The 19,380-nt window shown below is 45.3% G+C and overlaps 1 protein-coding gene across 6 annotated transcripts in view; it reads right to left on the reverse strand.

The window, feature by feature from the left end:
• Window positions 1-3,420: 3,420 nt before the first annotated feature.
• Window positions 3,421-19,380, reverse strand: part of C21H6orf89 (chromosome 21 C6orf89 homolog) — a 35,965-nt gene continuing 20,005 nt past the window's right edge. For all 6 annotated transcript variants that reach the window (XM_038379649.2, XM_038379651.2, XM_043500665.1 and 3 more), the window contains 5 exons: window positions 11,494-11,648; window positions 11,009-11,148; window positions 9,439-9,565; window positions 8,204-8,327; window positions 3,421-7,471 (listed from right to left, as the gene is read on the reverse strand). In XM_038379649.2, coding sequence (XP_038235577.1) covers window positions 7,386-7,471; window positions 8,204-8,327; window positions 9,439-9,565; window positions 11,009-11,148; window positions 11,494-11,648 — 632 coding nt within the window. In that variant the 3' untranslated portion in view covers window positions 3,421-7,385. The remainder of the gene's footprint in view (window positions 7,472-8,203; window positions 8,328-9,438; window positions 9,566-11,008; window positions 11,149-11,493; window positions 11,649-19,380) is intronic.

Here is a 19,380-nt window from a genome sequence, read left to right on the forward strand (position 1 = left end):
TATTCAAATGCTTCAATATAGAAATGTATTGTGCAATTGCAATAAACCCATGGATTATTAGGAACAAATAATTTTGTTACATAATGTATGAGATATAAAACACACAGTGGGGTTCGTGGGTCTGATCTGACTTCAGTGGGTTCTGGATCAGGCCCAACGGCTACCATTTGCAAAAGAAAATAAGAGCATCAGGTACCCTGATCCCACTGAAAATCAACAGGAATTGGGCCTCTAACTCCTTGGGCTCCTTTGAAAATACCAGCCTCTGGGTAACATTTTCAAAAGTGCCTAAGTGACTTAGGAGCCTAAATCCAATTTTCAAAAGCTGATTTTTTTGCTGACACAGATATACCAATAACAGCCCTCATGTGGATACAGTTATACTAGTATCGTGGTGCCTTATACTGGTATAGCTTACTTGAGTTCTCAAACAGGAATAAGCTATACTAGTACAATCACTTTTCTACCCATAACCACTTCAATACCAGGGGTAGGGTTTGCCACTTTAATTACAGTAGTACAGGTAAAGCAGCAAAGTTTTAAGTGTAGACAAGACTTTAGGTGACTAAATCACTTTTAAAAAAAGAAAAGGAGTACCGGTGGCACCTTAGAGACTAACAAATTTATTAGAGCATAAGCTTTCGTGAGCTACAGCTCACTTCATCGGATGCATTTGGTGGAAAAAACAGAGGAGAGATTTATATACAAACACAGAGAGAACATGAAACAATGGGTTTATCATACACACTGTAAGGAGAGTGATCACTTAAGATAAGCCATCACCAGCAGCAGGGGGGGGGAAAGGAGGAAAACCTTTCATGGTGACAAGCAAGGTAGGCTAATTCCAGCAGTTAACAAGAATATCAGAGGAACAGTGGGGGGTGGGGTGGGAGGGAGAAATACCATGGGGAAATAGAATTAATTTGCAAACTGGATACAATTAATTTAGGCTTGAATAGAGACTGGGAATGGATGAGTCATTACACAAAGTAAAACTATTTCCCCATGGTATTTCTCCCCCCCACCCCACCCCACCCCCCACTGTTCCTCTGATATTCTTGTTAACTGCTGGAATTAGCCTACCTTGCTTGTCACCATGAAAGGTTTTCCTCCTTTCCCCCCCTTGCTGTTGGTGATGGCTTATCTTAAGTGATCACTCTCCTTACAGTGTGTATGATAAACCCATTGTTTCATGTTCTCTGTGTGTGTGTGTATATAAATCTCTCCTCTGTTTTTTCCACCAAATGCATCCGATGAAGTGAGCTGTAGCTCACGAAAGCTTATGCTCTAATAAATTTGTTAGTCTCTAAGGTGCCACCGGTACTCCTTTTCTTTTTGCGAATACAGACTAACACGGCTGCTACTCTGAAACCTAAATCACTTTTGCAATTGAGATTTAGGTTCAAATCATTTACACATTTTTGAAAATGTTTCCGATGTGTAAAGACAAAATATTATCAGACCATCATATATTTAATGCCTTATGCTGACTGTCGTCAACCTACCCAGCATATGCAGATCTCTATTATACCCTCCTCCACCACTTCTGCCACCATAACATAGGCACTGACTCCGTGAAAAAAATCGCCTCCCACCCGCTGGCAGCCCCACCAATCAGCGCCTTCCCCTGCCTCCCAGCACCTCCCACCCTACTGTGATCAGCTGTTCCGTGGTGTGTAGGTGCTGGAGGGAAGGGGAAGGAGCAGGGGTAGGAAGAGGTGGGGTAGGAAGAGGTGGGGCAGGGGCAGATCAGGGGCGGGAAGAGATGGTGTGGGGCTTGGAGGAAGGGGTGGAGAGGGGATGGGCCCCAGGGCAGAGCAGGGGTCAAGCACCCCCAGGAACCAAAAAGTTGGAGCCTCTACACTAGAGCTTAAGTATAGTCACAAAACCACGGCTCTTGCTCATGACACTGTTTCTTTAATAATAAAAGAAAAATCCACATTGGGGAAAAAGGTGCATCAATGTTTATATTTAAATGCAAAAAGTAAAAACAATTTTTAAATTCTTCTTACATACAAAGCCAATTTATTTACACTCTTTACAGGCTTTTCCCAAGTATTTACAAACTTTGCAATATATTAAATTATAATCATCCATAAAATTCCCTGCATATTTACATTCTTTAACAGCCACTTGAATGTACAGTGTACATAATTCAACAGTCTTTATGCATATATCTATAGAATAGTTTGCCCAGCATACCCCTGAGTCTTGTAATAATGTCACAATTAACCATATTACGCCCCATTTCTCAGACTCATAGAATATCAGGGTTGGAAGGGACCTCAGGAGATCATCTAGTCCAACCCCCTGCTCAAAGCAGGACCAATCCCGAATTTTTGGCCCAGATCTCTAAATGGGCACCTCAAGGATTGAACTCACAACCCTGGGTTTAGTTTAACCCTGGGTTTGGACATTTCCCACTACACAAAGAGAGAACATTAAAAATAAATCAATGCTCCTTCGTTGGAATTTGCTCAGCAAAAGGAAAGGCCAGCACTTCTCATGTTTAATTCAACACGACGGTCCCTCAATCCTTTAAGACACCTATTTTCAGGTATTCCAGAAGAGGAGAAGAGATGACTCTTGACAGAAAATATACAAAGAGAAGAAAGTTGAATTCTCTGAGAGGTGAAAGGTTTCTGTTCATGGGTTGCAAGGCTGCTGGAATTGCTCATTACTTGTGCTCTGATCCTGGAAAGTGCTGAGTTCCCTTATTTCCCATTGAATTAACAGGGAGCCAAGGGCGCTGCAGCACACTGCAGGATCGGGGCCGATCCTGCAACCCTTCCTCACGACAGCAGTCCCACTGCAGTGAGGCAGGTCTACTTGCGTGAGAAAGGGTGGTAGGCTCGTCTTCCTCATACTGTGTAGTGCGGTTACCATTCAAATCACTATTAACTTGATTTTCTTCCCCATTCCTCTAAGGCTGTATCTAACGCTGCAGTCAGAGGTGGGACTGCAGCTTGGGTAGCCATATCCATGCCAGCTTTAATCTGGCTGACATAGCTAAAAAGATCAGTGAAGGCCTGGTGGCACGGACTTCAACTTGGGCTCTACAAGCCCGCCTGATGTCCTGGGTATTTGCATTGCTAGCCTGTGCTGGGGTCCATGCCGCCATGTCTTCACCACGTCTATCCAAGCTGCAATTAGCATAGACATATGTCAAGACAAAGTGCACCATACGGCACAGCCAGTACCTCCCCTCCCATCTGGAGAGTGGGCACTTTGCAACAGCTGTTGAGGGAGGGGCTGGTACATGCACCAAAAGCCATCTCACTCCAGTAGGATCTTACCCTAGAAAACTCTCCAGGGCTTTGCAATGGGAGTCAGAGGTTCAGATTTGCAGCACTGCACAATTCTTGTTAAAAAATCAATGGGAACTGGGTGTCCAGATCCCCCTAGTTTCCCGCTGTTGAAATTGGGAAAGTAGTCAGACTCCTTTCTCCTCCATTCAATTACCCTGCGTTCAGAAACCAGAGAGATCAGGATAGACAGTCAATGTCTTGGATTATCGGAGACAGGCCTTAAACAGCCTCTGCAAAGTTCTACCTGCCCCCTTCCCTGGAGCAGGTAGTCTTTCCTTGAGTAAGATACGACAGTTTCGTTATCTCCGGTCATTGTGGGCAAGGGCAAGCGAGCAAGTTTTGTGCCTTGACTGGTGAATTTTCACAGCAGCTTTGCAAGGCCATGGCATTCAAGGAGGTACAAGTCCATCTCCAGGCTCATACACGAAGCATTTAGGCACGCAGTGAATTTCAAAAGAGGGATGAACTGGGTGAATGGGAGAGCAGGGCAAGGTGTGCAACTAGCCGCACATGGGGACTGTTTAAGACATGTTGTACGCAGAAGGGCCCACAAATGTTGGACAATGCTGGAGGACACTGACACCCGTGACATTATATACAGCATCAACGACCTGATCCACTTGCTAAGATGCCTCAGGAACTGAGAAGATGGCCAGGTTGCTCCACTCTGTTACAAACTCCAGAGCCATAGGAGCCGGCTGGCTATTTGGGGCAGCATTTAACCCTTTCTCTACTAAGTCCTCGGTTTGGGGAGATTGCAAGAATAGAATTGCCCTTCCCCACCTCTCAAGCCTGTCACTGCTTTGGAAATCCTGCTGCTTTTCTGGTTGGGAGAAGTTGTGCCCCCAAAACACAAACGGGGTGGTGGATGGGATGGGACCAGTTCTTGCCGGCAGTCATCAGACTATCTAGACTGGAAAGAGTTGATAAGGAGCATGCTGCATCTCAGCCTCACCAGCCTCATTCTCCTTTGGCCTTATCCACACAAGCGTTCAAACCCTGACAGCCATGCCTGTACTGAATCAGAGCAAGATGCTAACGCCATTTCCCTGGCTGCCAGAGACAGGGATGGGCTTGAGCTAGAAACCACACAACAGACCAGGGCTTTGTACTCTAGTGCTGATGGGGCCACATTTGATTCTTCAGTATCTTAACAAGTAGAGTAAAATCAGCCTCCTCTTGTTTTAGTTTAGCAGCTAAGTCTGCCTTTAATGCCTTACAGCTCTTGGAAGCAGAGGAGAACGCATACTGGAAGTGTAAAAACAAATGATGTAAATTCCAAAAGCAGTGAGGTTTGGACATGTGAGCACTGTCTCCTAGACACAGCTCTGGAAACTTAAGCAGAGACCAAAAGTGCACTTGGAAAGCAGATGTGCAATCAGGACAGATTCACCATCATCTGGCCAACTGGCGTAATGCTCTGCTAGTTGTGTTTGAGCTGGGGAGGAGCCATTTTTATGGGTGCACGTCTGTAGAGTAGACATACTCTACTCATACAACCAGCTTTAGAACCCACTGCTTGTTAGAGAGCCTGACAGCTGATTGTCCTATTGACTGATTTCTTGTCCTTCCATAAAGCCAGGGAGCCGCGTTGGCACTGACGTGGGTCACAAAACACAGCCATTTAACTTTACTGGCAATTTTCTCTGCAACTTTTTACAAGTCACATTCAAGGACACTTAGAAGCAATAGCAGCACTAACTCACTCATGATCTTAACACTGAGTCCAATATAGTCCCTGTCTGTGTATCTCATTGAATGCTTAATAAAAATGGAGCTAGGCACAGGGAAACCTGGGAGCTGATGAGGTAACCATGTTAGCCTCCGAATTTAAATTGAGAAGTTGCCAAACTGTAAATAGCATCAGTCCCTAATTTGTGTGTTTAGGGCATGATCCTTCTGCCATTGAAATCAAGGGTAACTTGCACAGGATCCAGTCCTTCAGAGGGCTACACATGTGTGAGAGTGTAGGGTGTGCACACAATCACTAGTATAAAACCCACCAACAAAAATTAGCAAACAATAATACTGGGAGTTGTACTACCCTAATTCCCTGTGATATTTTGCTACCAATTAAAATTAGACCTTTATTGGTCAAAGCCAGCTAAAACAATCCCCACCCTCTCACGTTCTACTCAACCTGTTTTGTCTTTTCCCTCTTTAGGGACTGATTCTGCAAACACTCCCCTCCTCCCCCCGAGTAACTCATAAGCATTATGCACATATGGAAGTGTTTGCAGGATCGTGTCCTTGGACTATAAATTCTTTTGAGACAGTAACTGTCTTCTATTTTAGCTTTGTAGAGCACCCAGCAAAATGAGGCTCTGATCTGGACTGGAACCTCTAAGCATTACTGTAACACAATTAAATACCAGCAGCAGCTTCACACCCATTTTCCAGCTGTTAGAAAACTGCAAGAGGGTGGAGTGAAATCGTTCCACTCCGTTCTTTTAATTGACCTAAAGATGTTTACAAACGAAAAGATTCTTGTGTCTCATAACATGATTAACTTGCTTCAAAATGAAAAAGGCTCTCACAATACTATACAAACAAGTGAGAGAGTATGTCCTGAACCGCAGCCCAGGGCTATGACTTCAATCTGACACATCTGTAAGCCATCGTCCACAGCAGGAACAAAGACCCATAGGATCAGACTTGGGAGGAACGGCTGTAACTGCAGCCGGCACATGATGAAACTGATCCTCTCTAAAGGCACCGGACAGGGGAGCACACAAGCAACAGGAAACCTGCAGAGGAAGCTCGGAAAGGACTCAGGAAAAAAATCAACATTCATTCTGGAGAGAGATGGAGCTTTGGGGTCTGGAAGGAGTTAACACACAAATGTCTGGGGGGGAAGAAGGAACTTCCAGGTAAACCAGATCCTAAAAACTGCCCTCATTTAGGTCCTTCCCCTACTGGCCAAGGAAAGCAAGCCAGCACATTTCAAACAAGAGCTGCATAGTATATGCAAGCAAGATTTGTGAGTAAGGTGCTGATGCCCTTTGCCTCGCCAATGTAGACAGGAGCCAAGATTTCAAAGGAAATCAGTGATTCTGGGTGGCCAACTTGAGAGACCTCAAGGGAGCCTGATATTCACAGGGTGGGTGCTCAGCATTGTCTGAGAATGAGGGGGCTCAAGATCACTAGTCACTTTCGAAAATCTTAACTGGGGGTTTCCAAGTCAGACCCAGGTGGAGCCGTAGGAGAGCATGGTGGTGCAGTTCACTCATCAATCTGGAAAGGGAAGCTTATGCAGTGCTTCCCCGCACCTCAGCCTGGCTCTCACCAAAGCTCTTGCACTCTCAGAACCCGGACAGTCAAATTCACACCGGTATTTTTGTTAGAGGAGGAAAAGAACATAGTGATTATTTATTGGAACCAGCAATGCTCCGAGGCTGTCATAATGCAGAAGAGCAATCACGAGACAAGGGGGGATAAAGGGTTAAACAGATTCATTTGGTACAAGAACGCTGCTGTGTGTGGTAGTCTTTGCAACCGGGCTGTAAGGCCCATTCTTTTCCTGTGGCAGGGAGCCAGGCCTGAGTCTGTGAATGGGGGCTGTGGGTCTCATTCTCCTCCTTGTGGGGCATGGAACTAGGTTGTGATGTGGGGGGAGGAACCATGGAACATGTCAATCATATGTCCCCAATAGGCAGGCCCAATGTTACCTCTCCGGGATGAATGCACCGGAGGGTTTCAGTCACGATTTCGCCCGCTCTGGGGCTCCCTGTGAAATTTTAACAGTGCAATAGACACAAAGGACACAAGGAGAAACTTGTTCTCAGAAATACATCTGCCTGCTCTCAGGAAAACAAACGCGTGCACCCTCAGGGCTTACCTGAGGGGGGTGATCAGTGCAACTGCCTCTCTCCCAAGTTATGTCAGAAGATGGGCAAGTATTACCTTGGGGGTCGGGGAAACGGTTGCTTGAAACACAAGGCCTCCCACATGGTGGGCAAAGCTGCTTCCCCGGGATGTTTCAGCTGCACCAGTTTCATTGCTTTTATACACCCATCTACTTGTCCCCCTTGCGCATTTCTTCTCACACCGGACTGGACTCCAGCTATCCCACAGTTCTTAGCTAGAGGATCCATCGCAAATGACTATGGGCTCTGCTCCTCTGGAGTTAAAGCTCATCTTCCAGTAATCCGCGCTGGCATAGCCTTTGGGAAACACAACAGAAAGCAGCATGAGACGGGCCCATGACTGGTTATTGTACTGGACAAGCTCAGACACCACTGTGATAAATATGTAGATAGAAGAGAAGCTGATCAGGGCCTCCATTTTACTTCTCTATCACAGGGCAGCACCTCCAGCAGCACCCCAGCAGGGCATCCATCAGAATAGGCTCAGAGGGAATGGGGCGAGTAAGTCATCCACACCATTTCCTCCAGCATCCTGGCTATTCCTGAGTGGTTTCCTCTCTAAGCACTCACCTAACCTGACCCTGCTAGTCTTCGGCAACGTGACAAGACAATGCTTTAGAAGGGACTTGATAAATGCAGACAAAATGTTAATGAACAAGGCTATGAAACTCCTCTGCCTGCAGGACCTCAAGGGAAAGGAGACTCAAATGATCCTTGGAAATCAGTGGGGGCTTGGCCAAGAAAACAGTGAGAGATCAGGACTTAGGCATGAAATTACGTAGAGTATCTCAAGGCATTATGCCGGTTCTGCTCCAGGTCATAAACTGAGCCCTCGAAAGGGCTGGGGAGTAATTTTTCTCTCCCACTACATGAGACAGCTTGGCACAGTTGGTTGGGTGCAATTAATTGGTGCTGGAGGTAGATGCTCATCTCTGTCGGAGGCACTTGGTACAAGACACAACCGCGAGCAGGCGTCTGGCCTTCAGGAGGGGATCACCTAGGTCTACTCACTGCAGCACTGGAACTCACCGAAATCCCCAGCTTCCAGCTCCACCGACAGAGTCCTGCAGTGTCCACTGCACTCCTTGGAAGGTGCAATATTCAAGGTTAGCTGGCCGCTTCCAACAGCAAACAGGCTGTGCAGTCTGTGGGTCTGTAACAGATGGGAAGGAGGAAAGATATAGAGGAAGGAGCTTCAAAACCTCTCCCTGTCCTTTCCGGGCATGGCTCAACCAACCAGTGGCTGCTGTTTAGAGGACTATTTATTACGGGGTTATCAATATGAAATCATACCAAACCCAAGGCCCTGAAGGCTGCTGATGCCCCTCTTCAGCTATACAAAGCAGCACAGCCCCACCACTCCTCTGCACTCAAAGAAAAACAAACAAGACAAAGAGGAAAAATGGGCCTAGAGGTGGGAGAGAGAACAGGCAGAGGCCCAGAGTGAGGGGATACACTCAGGAGCACCCATCCCTGATCTGTGCCAACAAAAAATGGTTGGGAGCTACTGCATTAATTTCACAACTTCACAATCCTCCTCCTAAGTAGCTATGGGTATGTCTACACTGCAGTTAGACACTCCCTGCTGGCCCAGGCTGGCTGACTCAGGCTTGCGGTGCTTGGGGCTGTTTCATTGTGGTGTAGACATTTGGGCTGCAGCCCAAGCTCTGGAACCCTCCCAAGTTTAGGATCCTAAAGCCTGGGCTCCAGGGTGAGCCTGAACGCCTACACTGCAACTGAATTCCTGCATTCCACTGAATGCATCCGATGAAGTGAACTGTAGCTCACGAAAGCTTATGCTCAAATAAATTTGTTAGTCTCTAAGGTGCCACAAGTCCTCCTGTTCTTACTGCAACTAAGCCAGCTGACACAGGCCAGCCACAGGTTTTTAATTGTAGGGCAGACAGACCCCAAGTCAGATCCTTATTTTACAGATAGGGAAACTGAGGCAGAGAGACAGCAAATGACTGGCCCCCAAAGTCACAGTGAGGCAGGAACAAAACCCAGCCATCCCAACTTGCATTCCCCAGGCTTTACTCATCAGACAAGAATCTCCATTTCCCAGTGCGCTTCGGAAAAGCAATTGATTGCACTGGTGGGAGAAACATATTCCTTTGCAGAGCACCAGCGTACAAGCCAAGTGACACGTGAGCACCTCCTGGTACATAGGCCTTACACTGGCTCTCTGCACATGGGTGACTTTCCTGCATCAAGGAAATGTACCTACACAAAAGAGGAAAGCATCCTCGTGATGGATTTCTCACCTTATTCCCTAACTCTGGGTTGCGAATGAGAAAGCAGCTTTCCAGGGAGATTGCCTTTGGGAACGCCAGCAAAGACAAGGCAGGGAAAAGTTCCTGGAGAATCTGAGTTTTATTCAGGGCTTTGTTCCTATAAAACATATTAAAGAATCACTTTATAATAATGCTTAGCACTTATATAGCCTCTGGCCAATGTCAAAGGTCTTCACAAACATTCATCCCCAACACCCCTATGAGGTTGGTAGCTACATATTATTAGTCTCATTTTATAGATGGAGAAACTGAAGCACAGCCAGGTGAAGGCTCTTGCTCCCACAGAGTCACTGTCAGAGTTGGGATTAGAACTCATGACTCCCCAGCTCCTAGGCCTGTGCCCTGGTCACACCTTTCCCTTACACAGTGATGCATATTTGAACAGGAGGTAGGATAGGATGAGTGGGGCTGTAGCCCATGAAAGCTTATGCTCTAATAAATGTGTTAGTCTCTAAGGTGCCACAAGTCCTCCTGTTCTTTTTGCGGATCCAGAGTAACACAGCTGCTACTCTGAAACCTGTAAAAATAAGGTGTTGCTTCTAGATGGCATCCTATCATGCTCCTGTACTGTGTCAAAGCCTTGGACAACTGTAGCCCTTTAGCACAGGTCACAGACAGGGTCAACACAAGCTGAGGTCCCTGACACACTTTAAGACCCTACACAGTTATATCTGGAACGTAGATCGTTCCTGAAACTCTGATACCCAGGTTTCCTTCAGACTGAGATCAGATTATACCCAAGAAATTGTACCATGCGACCCAAGTTCAGCCTGATCTTACTGTGAGGAACAGCATACAAAGTCCCAGCATGCAATGCTCCAACTTGATCAGAGGAGCCTTCCACATGGCTCAGGATGGAGTATTCTGCATTGAGGCCGGCATAAGAATGTAGGAATGGCCCTCCTGGGTCAGACCAAAGGTCCATCCAGCCCAGTATCCTATCTATTGACAGTGGCCAGTGCCAGGTGCCCCAGAGGGAATGAACAGAACAGGAAATCATCAAGTGATCCATCCCCTGTCGCTCATTTCCAGCTTCTGGCAAACAGAAGCTAGGGACACCATCCCTGCCCATCCTGGCTAATAGCCATTGATGGACCTATCCTCCATGAACTTATCTAGTTCTTTTTTGAACCCTGTTATGGTCTTGGACATCACAACATCCTCTGGCAAGGAGTTCCACAGGTTGACTGTGCATTGTGTGAAGAAATACTTTTTTATTTGTTTTAAACCTGCTGCCTATTTAATTTCATTTGCTGATCCCTAGTTTTTGTGTTATGAGAAGTAGTAAACAACACTTCCCTATTTCCTTTTTCCACACCAGTCGTGATTTTATAAACCTCAATCATATCTCCCCAGTCTCCATGGACTGCATTTCATTTAGGGGCAAAGGTGGGCTAAATTCTGCTCTTATCTTTTTTGGCCAATCAGGTGTAACCCACAGGCTCCTGAGAAGTCATCAATAAGTTTCTGAACTGGGCAGAGCTTGGGTACCCCTGGAAAAGGGTGGCGTGCAACTTCCACGTATTTTGTCTCAACTCACCAGGGGAAGGCAAATGGAAACATCTGTCTTGGAAGGCAGCGCCAAAGTTCAGCTGAATTCTCTTCTATTGTGATCTCTGTCAATTCCGGGTACTGGGACTGAAAATGCTTCAGTTCATCATAAGACAGATGCTGCCCTGTCTTAAACAACAGCAAAAGAGAAAGATCAGCAGTGTGAACCTGGCTATTTTCTCTCCCATTTCCATTTCCTTGCATCACATCAAACAAGAACAGCCATCTGGGCTTTGCATTTTTAACAGGGAGAGCAATTAACCATTGGAACAATTTACCTAGGGATGTGGTGGGATCTCAATCACTAAGTCTCCAAGATGGGATGTCTTTCTAAAAGAGCTGCTGTAGTTCAAACAGAAATTATGAGCTTAATGCAGATATCACGGGGGTTTGGTTCTCTGATCTGTGTTACGCAGATGGTTAAGACTATATGATCACGATGCTCCCTTCTGGCGTTAAAAACATATGCATTACCTTGATTAAGAGGGGCTGAGGCCTCTGGAGGTTTTCTGATAATTGTCCTAGGTCAGTCACTACCTGGAGGCTTTTAATGGCAGCACAGCAAGAGCAGTTGGCAGGAATCTCAGAACCATTCTGCCTGCAATCTAGTCCCCACCAGTCATGGCACTCTGGAGGAAAAAGAAAAAACAAGCTTTATATCAGGATGAGTCAAATGGAAAGGTAACGGAGTCCAGATTATACACTCATCATCTCTAAACCCAAACACAAAATATTGTCAGATTACTGAGACGTCCAAGGTTTATTAGCTATTAAAAATAATTAATTGGGCAAGCTTTGTTGGAGTCATCAACGTTGCTTTTAATAGACTCTTTTTCCTTTGGTGTTAGAGAAGGCAGTGAATTGATGTTTTTGGAGACAGGGTCTTGGGCTGTGCATGCAAGAACTTCATGGAAATTTCTCTTTGTCTGTAAATCTGAAAAATGTGGGCTAGATTATGCCATTACTACAGAAGTTTAGGGAAATTTGATGGGCCTTTATTATTGTGCGACTAAACTGAAACAAATCCATAAAGAAAGCGTTTGGATTGCTCTTCCGTTTAAAAAAAGACATCCAGAAGACAAAACTCAGTTGTCAGGTTACCAATGTCCTTACTGGGGTCATTACCACCACCTTAGACTATAAAAATCAGCTGCCTATTTGCTTTTTTCCCAGCCGTCAGCTTGGGCAGGTTCCGCTTGTGTCCCTAGGCCAGTTTCTATTATACAGTAGCACAGCACTGCTCAGACTTGGCTGCAGAGCTTGCAAGGGAATGGTCTGGATTTAAACAAGATAGAAACACTGCACTGCGATGGGTACCCGCATGGCCCTACAGTATGCCAACATTTTTATGGCTGACTTAGAACAACGCTTCCTCAGCTCTCGTCTCCTAATGCCCCTACTCTACTTGCGCTACATTGATGACATCTTCATCATCTGGACCCATGGAAAAGAAGCCCTGGAGGAATTCCACGAGGATTTCAACAATTTCCATTCCACCATCAACCTCAGCCTGGACCAGTCCACACAAGAGATCCACTTCCTGGACACTACGGTGCTAATAAGCGATGGTCACATAAACACCACCCTATATCGGAAACCTACTGACTGCTATTCCTACCTACATGCCTCTAGCTTTCATCCAGATCATACCACACGATCCATTGTCTACAGCCAAGCTCTACGATATAACCGCATTTGCTCCAACCCCTCAGACAGAGACAAACACTTAGAAGATCTCTAGCATGCATTCCTACAACTACAATACCCACCTGCTGAAGTGAAGAAACAAATTGACAGAGCCAGAAGAGTACCCAGAAGTCACCTACTACAGGACAGGCCCAACCAAGAAAATAACAGAACGCCACTAGCCATCACTTTCAGCCCCCAACTAAAACCTCTCCAACGCATCATCAAGGATCTACAACCTATCCTGAAGGACGACCCATCACTCTCACAGATCTTGGGAGACAGGCCAGTCCTTGCTTACAGACAGACCCCCAATCTGAAGCAAATACTCACCAGCAACCACACACCACACAACAGAACCACTAACCCAGGAACCTATCCTTGCAACAAAGCCCGTTGCCAACTCTGTCCACATATCTATTCAGGGGACACCATCATAGGGCCTAATCTCATCAGCCACACTATCAGAGGTTCGTTCACCTGCGCATCTACCAATGTGATATATGCCATCGTGCCAGCAATGCCCCTCTGCCACGTACATTGGTCAAACTGGACAGTCTCTACATAAAAGAATGAATGGACACAAATCAGATGTCAAGAATTATAACATTCAAAAACCAGTTGGAGAACACTTCAATCTCTCTGGTCACTTGATTACAGACCTAAGAGTGGCTATCCTTCAACAAAAAAGCTTCAAAAACAGACTCCAACGAGAGACTGCTGAATTGGAATTAATTTGCAAACTGGATACAATTAACTTAGGCTTGAATAGAGACTGGGAATGGATGAGTTATTACACAAAGTAAAACTATTTCCCCATGTTATTTCTCCCCCCCACCCCACCGTTCCTCAGATATTCTTGTTAACTGCTGGAAATAGCCTACCTTGCTTGTCACCATGAAAGGTTTTCCTCCTTCCCCCCCCCCTGCTGCTGGTGATGGCTTATCTTAAGTGATCACTCTCCTTACAGTGTGTATGATAAAACCCATTGTTTCATGTTCTCTGTGTGTGTATATCAATCTCCCCTCTGTTTTTTCCACCAAGTGCATCCGATGAAGTGAGCTGTAGCTCACGAAAGCTTATGCTCTAATAGATTTGTTAGTCTCTAAGGTGCCACAAGTCCTCCTTTTCTTTTTGCGAATACAGACTAACACAGCTGCTACTCTGAAATCTGCTGAAATGTATTTTTTTAAAGCATCAGCATTTTTATTTCTATCTATGTGTTTTTTTTTTAAAAGATCAATTTGGGTGCTCAGCTCTTAGCAGATCCCTGTCAGAAAGGAGTCTGAGTTACGGGGATGATCTGAGTTATGTCAGATGGATAAATGGGCACAGAGGAGTTAATGATTAATGCCCCGCTGACTTCAATGTTCAGGGGTCCATCCAATTGTAGGATCAGGGTCTCAGCTGGTAAAAGCTATGGTCCTGATTATACAATTCAATCAGTACAGGGAGACCCTTATTTATACCTTCATGGAGTCCCAGTGAAGTCAACAGCACTCCATGTGGGTGCAGGGGACAGCCCACACACATCAGATTGCAGGAGCAGGCAGGGCTGAGTTAAAGCAATTCAGAGCCCTACACACATTTCACATGGCGCCCCCCCAGACCTACTCCCAGCCTGCGGCCCTGCCCCCTCCTTAGGGTGCTAGCACGTTTCAGAGAGAAGACAAACGGAGCACATCTCTTGGAGCTATTGTTTCATGCCACCTGCAGACTCAGACAGACTTTAGTGACACTCAGATCACATTTTCAAGTGTTTCTTCACATCCAAGAGGGCTGGAAACATTTGAAACAAAAGCTGAGATTCTCATCTCATGTAACTCCAACAGCTGGGATCCCAGGTATAGGCCTATAGGGCCTTTGCATTAATCCAGACGTGCGATTTTCAAAGTCACCTGGAGGGTTTGGATGGCCCGGAACTGGGAGCCCAAATCCTTCAGATGGCTTTAAAACTCACAGCCTAAGCGTTTCTACAGAACATGCACCCAAACGATTGGAGACTTTTTTAATACTAAAATCAATAAAAATAATAAGCTCCAAAATGTGAATGAACACTGGAGTTACTACATGTAACAGGTTATATCTGGTGGGCATTATATGATTGAAAAGCATTAGATTTGTTTCCCCTACTTTAGCTCCCCTCCTTCCCAACAGTCAAGGAGTAGCTTTATAGAGGTTTAAGGTTCATTGAGGGATAACAATATGGGAGGGTTATTTGGAACTATTATATTATTTTTATTCATGCAGGTCCCAGGCTTCAATTCTTTATTACCTGTGAATCTGAAAGACTTGAACAGTGCATTTCACATATTACTGCTGATATATGGACTAAGAAGAATCAGGATAGAATTCCTGTTTCTCATCAGAAAACGCAGAGTTTTTTGTTAAAAAGATATGCAAGCGTAACATTTTTATTCCTAGCAAAAGGTTAATTATACCCCTCCACATGCATGATGTTTTAACAGACAGAAGAAGCAGCCACTTCAATATGCTTTTCCCATCCTCCCAGCTTATAGAAGAAAAAGGGAAAATCTTTGTTTTGTCAGCAGTAGGGAGTGTGAATTTAAAAACCCATCTGGTTGCTGATGGAAAACAAAGACCTGGACGATCTCATTGGAGTAACTGCAGTTGCCATTAGCACGGACAGAGAACAACAAAACATATCTTGGGACTAGACAATGGCAATTCACAATAAAGCAAGGAACATTAAAATAATATGTTTATCGTGAAATCCTCCAAGCAGTGTCCTTAGGTGCTGTAGCCAATTGGTCTGTTGAAATTCTATACGAGACCGAGAGTGCAGTAGCCTGCAGGATTGTATGTTAATCAGCTCTCCAGTCCAGAGCCCAATTTCTCTTTTGAATTAGCATGGGATATTTGCATTCTCAATTGCCCGATTGAAGAGGTTATTTATTTTTGCCACGAATAAGCCATCTAGAGAACATTCGAGATGGATTCCCAGTGCTGCCGGCGGGGCTGGGTTGGTTTGTTTTTAATTAATCTTTTAGATTTATTGTTGAGGGTGTTAGTCTGTGTATCAGAATGCGTGTGACCTGCATGAGAAGTGTGACCAGAGAGGAGGGCCCGGCCTTGCTAAGAAGGGAGGGAGTGATGAAAGGCTCCTAGACTGTACATAGATGGGAGGACAACGCGCCTGTAAGAGCACACAAGGGATTGGAGCAGGCACTTCACAAAGTATTTGTTCTCCATTTCGATTAGACTCCTACATTCCTTTCAGATTATCACACTGTGCAGCCACCCTGGGGGATCATTGGGGTTTTAAATGAAGCACACTGGGTGTGTGATCTGTTTGTAGATTTAACAGGAGGAGGCATCTTCATATAAACAGGACAGACTGTTACTGTCGGGCTATGATTATATCAAGGTCCATTACAATGTAAAGCTGCAAGCGTGCTAAATTATTCCTGTGTAGCTTGATCATGGGATGAGTGGGAGTGGCTGTTGTATTGATATGTCCTACTACACAGGTACATTAAGGAGGCAATGGTCCAGCTGAAACTCCCCTCCCCTCCTCTGCTATATTTCATACAGCCCTTTCGCTTTTCACAGGAAGGCAACTGACCAATATTGCCTCATTCTCACATCACGCTCCCTGCCTGCATGTCATATCCACCTCTCGTCTCAAACTTATGGTCGGTGTCCTGGAGACCTCCTTTGGTTCTGTAGTTGTACAGCGCCTAGCGCAATGGGGATCTTATATGCTACTGCTAACGTAAACACACAACATCTTTTTGAATGTTACTGTGATTAAGGTAAGAGGGATTTTGGGTCAACATTTCCATGACACAGAACAAGTAGTTCAAGTTATAATCGGTTTAAAATGACCACCCCACCCTCTTTTACATTTCCACAAAATGTCTCAATATTTGGCCCTCTCCTCACCAAGGAATGCAACCGTCTTTAAACCTGCAGATGCACATGAATGTCGAAGCCAATAAGGGTTTGTGTGCAGCACAGCTGGATTGGAAACAAAAAGGTTCTTAAGAAGCTTGGGCACTGCTCCTGCAATTGGATCTGCCCGGGTCCACCCCTGTGCCTGGGCAGAACCCCAATGAAGTCAATGGCAGCCCACTCACATGGATCTGATGGAAAGGCACCGTGTTGTGGTTTAACATCAGTCAACAGCAGAAGGCTGAGAGACAAGGCCGGAAATCTAGTTCAGACACCCTGAGCGCCATGATGCAGAGAGCTAGGGACGGCCCCTGACTCTGCTGAAAATGTTATGCTTGTGGAAGCAAAGGCAGCTTACAGCTCAGATAAGTGCTTCAGAAAGTGTAAGTATCAAAACTTTAAGAGCTAACAGTTCACTGGCTAACCTCAGAGTCAGTTGGCCTCTACAAGCTTCCCCGAGTGGCCCACAAAGCACCCAAGACTCAGAAAAGCTCCTTTAGGCAGACCAGTGGCAGTTTACTGTGTGTGGACCGAAGATGAGTTCTCTGCATTGGAAAACCTGCTCCAAAGTCAATGGGAAGATGCCCATTGACTTCAATGAGCTTTAGATCAGGTCCCAGCTTTTTTGCAGTCACTGTTCTAGATGCTGCCTTTAGAGAAAGGGACGGCCATCATCATTCATGCTGAATGGAAGAGAGCTCCCTGCACCAAGCAAACACGACAGCGAGACAGTCATGCAAAGAAGCCTCACAACCTGGTTTCAGACGCATTTTCTTCTGGGTTTCCTGTCTCCTCTCTCTGAACAAGTCCTAGGAAGTCTGAAGTAACAGCACTAAACCCACCTGATCCTGGTTCCACAGGAGTCTTTTCATTGATTTCAATGTGCTTTGGATCAGGCCCTTAAAGAGTGCTGTTCTATATGCTGGGTCTACATGCTCAATTTTTGTTTTTTTCCTTCTATGGCTATTGTGCTGGTCAGTTTCCAGTAACAACCACCCAATGCTGCAGCCCCCCCTCACAGGATGTGAACTGCATTGTTAGAAAGTACCAGAACAGTGGAAATCTGGGTGGGTAGACAGATAAGCCTCAAAGATATGGGTTCCAACCAGCTGTGGAATAAGCGTGACTAATTTTAACCCAAGACTATTCAAAGGTGAATTCAGGCTTGGGGTGGATCCCTACAGGCATGGCAAAATGACTAATCTATCCTGTTGGTTTGAGAGCCAGTGGATAATTTATCTATTCAGATTTTAGATGCACTGAATGCAATGGAGATGGACATCTGCTGATCCTTCCATAACAACATCTGCATACAGCTGCACAGCTGCTTAAACCACACGCCTTTCAAAATGGCTTTAATGAGATCCCTGAACAAAGGGGAATATTTTGAACAGTCCGACAAATTTCTGAGAGGGTCTCCAGTTTCTGATGATTGCTTGAGGCCCAAGAAATCCTTACTCACATTTGCAGGCCTTTTTCACAAGTACTTTTATGGATGTCAATGGGAGAGATCACAAGAAAAAGGGGCTATTTTCCCAGACTCTAAGACCAGAAGAGCTATTATGGTCATCTAGTGTGTCCTCCTGCACAGGATTTTTAATTCCTGCACTGAGCCCAATAGCTTGCCACTGAGTTAGAACAGATCCTTTGGGAAGACATCTGATCTTGCTTTAAAGACTGCAAGCGATGAAGACTCCAACTGCATCCCTTATTATTCCAATGGTCAATCGCCTCACTGTTACAAATGCCCTCCTTGTTTCCAGTTGCTTCAACTTTCAGCCATGGGAGCTTGTTATGTCATTTTCTGCTAGTTTAACGAGCCCTTCTGGAAGTAGGGATTTGCAGAACGGAGCCCTCAACCTAAAAGTGAGGTCTCTGTTCTAAATGAACCACTATTGCCATGACAGCAAAAGAATATGTGGCCAAAGTCACAGAAACCTGTCATCATGCTTATGACCAGAAACCTTTATCCGAACAAACTACAGAGTTAAACAACAGCTTCATTAAATCTGCGGAAGGATGCAGGCCTCATCTTGGTGTTGCTAGGCACCCCGTTTCTGGGCCAAGATTGAGCACGGCTAAACAAAGGCTCTCAATTCTTCTAGCCAGCCCTGACAGCACTTAACTGACTTTGGCCTCCATTCCAGAGTCATTGTCGTCTCATCTCCCATCTGTGCTTGCTTCTGAGACGCGACCAGCCAATGGCCATGTTAGCACGGCTGCAGACTTCTAACCTCTATGCCTCCTTGAGTGTCTCCCTTGCCCATTTGTAGTGTGTATATTTTTGTTCTGCTGTCTCTACTGCAGTTTCTACATCCTATACCCAATGAATCAGCTTGCAAAGTGCTTTGGGAATCCATCGGGATGACAAGCACTACGTAACTGTAAGATCCTCTAATACAACTCTCTGAAAAGTCTGCTACCTACACATCTCAAAGCGCTTTACAGATATTAATGAATGAATGCAATTTAGTCTCTGAGGAAAGAAGCTATGATCATCCCTATTTTACAGCCTTGGAAACTAAGATCACTGAGATGAAGCGATTTGCTCAAAATCGCACAAGACCGTGGCCAAGCCAGGGCCAGAAATCGCATCTTTACTACAAGGACTATCCTTCCTACATAAATAAAGTCATTGTGATTTTTAAACTATGCTAAAAATTAACTTGATCATTTATAATATAAAGTCAGAATGAGACCACATTGGTGCATTAGACATCGGCTGAGTTCAGAAAAGCCTATTTTCACAGGAGTGTTTAT

The sequence above is a fragment of the Dermochelys coriacea genome, chromosome 21 (genome assembly GCF_009764565.3).
Source record: "Dermochelys coriacea isolate rDerCor1 chromosome 21, rDerCor1.pri.v4, whole genome shotgun sequence".
NCBI classification, from domain to species: domain Eukaryota; kingdom Metazoa; phylum Chordata; order Testudines; family Dermochelyidae; genus Dermochelys; species Dermochelys coriacea.